At 37.5% G+C, this 6000-nt stretch overlaps 1 protein-coding gene across 1 annotated transcript in view; it reads right to left on the bottom strand.

The window, feature by feature from the left end:
* Positions 1 to 801: 801 nt before the first annotated feature.
* brf1b (BRF1 RNA polymerase III transcription initiation factor subunit b) overlaps positions 802 to 6000 on the bottom strand; it is a 77032-nt gene continuing 71833 nt past the window's right edge. Inside the window, exons 17-19 of the mRNA XM_051138049.1 lie at positions 5766 to 5820; positions 1930 to 2113; positions 802 to 1564 (exon numbers count right to left, since the gene is read on the bottom strand). Of these exons, the coding sequence (XP_050994006.1) occupies positions 1527 to 1564; positions 1930 to 2113; positions 5766 to 5820 (277 nt within the window). The 3' untranslated portion in view covers positions 802 to 1526. The remainder of the gene's footprint in view (positions 1565 to 1929; positions 2114 to 5765; positions 5821 to 6000) is intronic.

The raw sequence follows: 6000 nt of genomic DNA, 5'->3' as shown, positions 1-6000 counted from the left end.
ATACAACAGTTTTCTATTTAAATAATGTATTTTATTCCTGTGATTTTTTAGCTTAAGTTTTACTCCATTCGCATGATACTTTAGGAATCATTCTAATATTCTGATTTGCTATTCAAAAAACATTTTTATTATGTTGAAAAAAGTCGATTTTTTTCGATTCATGATTCATAGAAAGTTCAGAAGAACTGCATTCATCTGAAATATAAATCTTTTGTAATGTTAAAAATGTCTTTATTATCACTTTTTAACAATTTAAAGTATCCTTGCTAAATAAATTATATTTATTTTTAACTTAATATTAATTTCTATAATATCTAATAAAAAAGGGTTTCTTGAACAGCAAATCAGTGTATTAGAATGATTTCTGGAGGATCATGTGATCACTAAGGCCTGAAGTAATGATGCTGAAAATGTAGCTTTGATCACAGGAATAAATTACATTTTAAAATATATTCAAATAGAAAACTGTTATTTTAAATAGTAAAAATATTTCAAAATTTATTTATTTTGCTGCTTTTGCTGCACATTAGGTCAAATAAAAGCAGGCTTAGTGAGCAGAAGAGAGGTCTTTAAAAACATTAAAAACCTTGACTGGTAGTGTATGTATTATTACTATTTAACATTTCAAGATTTCTGTAGCTATCACGAGATATCGTTATTGTGAATTTGTGAGGCCACGATAATCATGTAGTGAATAGTCCGCTATCACGACAGCCCTATTTTCCACTCAATTACAATGGGGATGAGGGCATTGAATCATCAAAAAGAATGCAACACCATAAAATCTTCATAAAACATCTTCGTATCAATTTATTACCTTACATTATAATAGTGTAATGTATTCAGAAATCTACACCTGATGAATATTCAATAAAAAAAGATGAGGGTCATAACATTGGTATACAACACATTAACACTTATCATAATCCAACATTTACTTTTTCATGGAATTAAGAAATATAACAGTGCACCTAACAAAATACTGTTATTATGTACATATACACAGACATAAAATAGCTAAAACACTAAAAGTGACAATTTCACAGCTTCCTACAACATATTTACAATCAGTGTTGTACAAGTGTAAATGTTCAACAAATGGCTATTACATTGTCTCAAAATGCTTTCAATATTATTAGCAAGCTGAGCAGACATAAATACCCTTACCAACAAGTTCAAATCCTGCACCTGTAAAAACAAATTCTCTGAGACACTCAGGAAACTTCGTCAGTGCTTCCTGTCTCTTGAACTTTTTAGTGGCAACTCCAGCAAAGTGCTAAAATTGTTTTATGTTCTTCAGTCTGAAGCTGCCAGCCACCTTCTGCCATTGTAGCTCATTCATCACACAGATGCTGCAGTTTAACCAGTCATATAATGCACTGTGAGAGAGAATGACCTTTCGTAGATGTGCAGCATATTATAGGTGTCTCAAATGTGCTTTAAATTCTCCTCTCCTCACTATATGGAGTAATAGAAGTGGATAGGAGGATAAGAAGAAGTTCAGGGAACAGACGATGGGGTTCAGTCTAAAACACCTCCTCATCTTCAGCTTCACATCCGTAGTCTGTAAAGAGAAATGTTGTAATGAATTCTGTTGTTTATGGATAAATGTTGAAAAAAGAGAACGGTAAAGATTAGAAATTATATTGGTAGACTGCTTTTAGGACACTACTGTGACAAGCAACTATTTGTAGATGTACGACTTGCAGAGGAGAAGCGATAGGAGCAGTTTATCAAGATGATAAACACTTCAAATGCAGTCTGTCATGAATGCTGAAGAGTTACAGCCCACTTAGCATTATGCAATTTGTCAAAATGAAGAGCCAGACCTTGGAACTAATCTAGGAAACTCTTGATCATTGAACCCTTGAGCCGTGACTTCATTATCCTTGTCAGTGACACGGCTACAATTGGCTGTGACATACTGACCGTTTCCACCTATCAGCTCCATGGCGCTAATGCAAGACTCCTCCGCCTCTTCCTCATTGTCCTCTTCTTCCTCAGCGGGTTCCTCATATGCCACAGGCCCACTTTCCAAGACGGGAGGAGGGGTGGGGGCCGGAGGGGGCTCTGGGGCTGCAGGGGGCAACATCATGGCACTGCTGGGAGAGACCTGAAATAAATAATGTTTTAGAACAATAAAATGAAATTTTACAGTCGGATATAAATCGTGCTTATGTTAGTGATGCCGGTTCGCATTTTTGTCTGCAATGTGTTTTGATCCCTCAATCTGTCTAATTGTCTTCATAATGTTCAATACAGAAGTGCAGTGGCAAAGTGTGCATCTAATGCATTGAATTGTGCTGCTCATGTGGGTAATGTAGATTTAAATCTGGCCTGCAACAAGTCCTGATCCTATTTGCTCCAAATAATTTCCATAATAATGTCTAATATACTGATTCTTAGTTAGCATCATAGTATGGTGGCTAGCAAATATGCTTCTGATATGTTAAATCATGGTGCCCATGTGGGAAATGCAGGTTTGAATCTGGCCTGCAACAAGACCCAATCACATTTCCCTGCTTTATCCTGAATACTTTCCATATTATTATTAGTGGCTAGTATACATGTATTTAACATGTTGAATCATGGTGCTCATCTGGGAAATGCAGGTTTGAATCTGGCCTGCAACAAGTTCTGAGCCCATTTCCTGTGTCTTCCAAATAATTTCCACAATAATGTTCAAAAAACTAATTCTTAGTCAACACCATAGTGTAGTGGGTAAAATATGCACACCTAACACATTAAATCATGCTGCTCATAGGGGTAATGCAGGTTTGAATCTGGCCTGCAACAAGTCCCAATCACATTTCCCTACTTTATCTTGCATAGCTTCCATATTAATTTAAATTTAAATTAATATGGAAGTTATGCAGGATAAAGTAGGGAAATGCTATTTTTAGTCAGCACCATAGTGTAGTGGCTAGCATATGTGCATCTGATGACGTTGAATCATGGTGCTCATGTGGGAAATGCAGGTTTAAATCTGGCCTGCAACAGGTTCTCTCAAATAATTTCCAAAATAATGTTAAAAAAACAAATTCTTAGTCAACACCATAATGTAGTGGCTAAAATACAATATGTGCATCTAACATATTAAATCTGGCCTGCAAGTCCTTATCCCATTTCTCTACTTCATCCTGAATAATTTCCATATTAATTTAAATGTTATTTTTAGTCAGCACCATAGTGTAGTAACTAGCATATGTGCATCTAACATGTTGAATCATGGTGCTCATGTGGGAAATGCAGGTTTGAATCTGGCCTGCAACAAGTCCAGATCCTATTTCCCTGCTTTATCCTGAAAAATTTCCATATTAATTTAAACGCTATGTTTAGTCAGCACCATATTGTAGTGGCTAGCATACGAGCAGCTGACATGTTGAACCATGGTGCTTGTATGGGAAATGCAGGTTTGAATCTGGCCTGCAACAAATCCTGATCACTTTTGCACAAATATTTTCCATGCTCAATACTGATTCTTACTCTGCACCATGGTGTAGTGGCTAGCATACGAGCAGCTGACATGTTGAATCATGGCGCTTGTATGGGAAATGCAGGTTTGAATCTGGCCTGCAACAAATCCTGATCACTTTTTCACAAATATTTTCCATGCTCAATACTGATTCTTACTCTGCACCATGGTGTAGTGGCTAGCATTAGTGCATCTGACATGTTGAGTCACAAGGCCTGCAACAAATTCAGATCCCTTTTTCACAAATATTTTACTCTGCACCATAGTCTACTGCATCTGAAATGTTGAGTCATGCTGCTCATGTGAGAAATGCAGGTTTGAATCTGGCCTGCAACAAAATCCCAATCCCTTTTTCACAATAATTTTCCATAATATTGCTTAATAATGATTCTTACTCTGTACCACACTGTAGTGGCTAGCATTTATGCATCTGACATGTTGATTCATGGTGCTCAAATGGAAAATGCAGGTTTGAATCTTGCCTGCAGCAAATCCTGATACCTTTTTCACAAATATTTTCCATAATAATGCTCAATACTGATTCTTACTGTGCACCATAGAGTAGTGGCTAGCATTAGTGCATCTGACATGTCGAATCATTGTGCCCATGAGCATTAACATGTTGGAGCGTATGTTGCTCATGTGCTCCAGTTGTGACTCTGGCCTGCAACGTGTGGTGATTCCCCTCCCCTTCTCTTCTCCATAACAATTTCCTTGTTATCCTCTACTATCTGTCCAATAAAAAGAAAAAAACTAAAAATAGTGATTCTACACAGTCAAGGAAAAAACTGAGATTAAATCCAAAAGAACAAGCCCAAGTGAATCAGGGCTACATTTCCCAGCAGGCATCTGTGTAAGGAAGTACAGCTCAGGGGAAGCAGAGGCCTAAATCAATTATCATGTTGTGAAAAACGGAAGAAGAGCATGAAAGTCTCAGTGGTAATTATAACACAGACTTGCCGCTGTACCGTGAGGCCGCTCTTCAGGCAGTGCCAGTAAAGGCGAAACAGCAGCAGCGGGGTTCTTGTAATAGGGGCTGCCAAGCTTGGCAAACGCCTAGAAGACGCCCTGCAGCTCACCTTTGGGTTACACCCAGAGTGAGCAACCCGGGCTGGGATCACAGAGACAAGCAGAGGCCTAGTGGCTAGAGAATCTGGGCTAGGGCATTAATGATCTCATTAGGAAGAAGAGAATTAAGAAAAAGATAAAAGATAATATTCCAGCACTTATACTTCTACAGCTCCTTACAACATCTGAACTAAGACCCTTTATGCATGTCTCAAGCACTGCATGCATGCTCTGCTTGTTCTTGTTTTGTGGGAAAAAAAGAGAACGGCTAATGTTTCTTTCTTAAGAATGAGTCTCCTCTGAATCTCTCTGAGAAAGGCACAATACCTTATATAACACTGATTTATTTCAATTTATCTTGGCAGCAACCTGGATGAGACAGCAGGGGGCTTCATTGCGAGAGCAAATTTGACCTCTGCAATCATTTTGTGCGTGATTTTTCCCCAACAACAGCTATTTTGTCTATTTGTACATGCACATCAGTATGGTTGCCTTCGGGCCACATTGCTGCTCATTCAAGCCTGACTATTTTGAAGAGAGACACTAGCCAGCACAGAGGCAGTCCATCAAATTTTGTGGCTTGGACATTATCACAAATATTGACTTTCAATTAAATGTATATGCCATATTTACCCTGTATTGTGAAATATGCTGGTTCGCTATTTACTGCCGTGACATTTAGCTATGAAGTTTTTGATTATTGTGATGGAGTTACCACTGAAGTCAAGTAGGGTTAGTCAAGTGAATTTGATTCGACCTCTGCTAAGCTGATATTCATGAAATATTGTTCATTAGGTCAACAAGAAAACAGACCACGAGATGCCATTCAGTAATCACATTAGATCTTGGGTTATGAAATGAGGTGCATAGTCCAGTACAGGATAAAAAATTCTTGCCATATATTTGTTTTAAATGTCCAGGGCAGTAGTTTCTATCAAATTGGTCGCTACCAGAATAACCAAGGTTTGTGCTGCCATCACCAAACATTTAAAATAATACTAAGGATTAATTTATAAAACTTAATTTTGCATATTGTTGGGCATACACTACCAGTCAAAAGTTTTAACATTAAAAATCTTACTGTTCAAAAACTTTTGACTGGTAGTGTATTAACATTTGAAAACATTTTTGTATCATAAAAATACATTTTAGTAATGTTCGATTACCATTTGATGTCCAATGTAAAACAAACTTATTAACATATTAACAATATTCAACCTACCGGTGTGGCTGCTGTCCTCTTCTTCTTAGGAGCGGATGATATTAAGGGGCGGAGTCTAGAGAAAGCAAGGCAGAAAGGTAAAATACGTATTTAGTGAATCGTCAGTGGCCTCAGCTTTCTTCAGAGCAGCTTACACATTGGCATAAGAGCTCAAGAGCTCATAACGGCCTAATTTTCCTTTTAAAAATATGAAAATATGAAGCATACTTCCTGCCCCCTCTTTACTCCCACCCCA

The sequence above is a fragment of the Labeo rohita genome, chromosome 20 (genome assembly GCF_022985175.1).
Source record: "Labeo rohita strain BAU-BD-2019 chromosome 20, IGBB_LRoh.1.0, whole genome shotgun sequence".
Lineage (NCBI taxonomy): Eukaryota > Metazoa > Chordata > Actinopteri > Cypriniformes > Cyprinidae > Labeo > Labeo rohita.
Note: the sequence above shows the minus strand (reverse complement) of the source record. Positions and strands in the feature narration are given on the sequence as shown.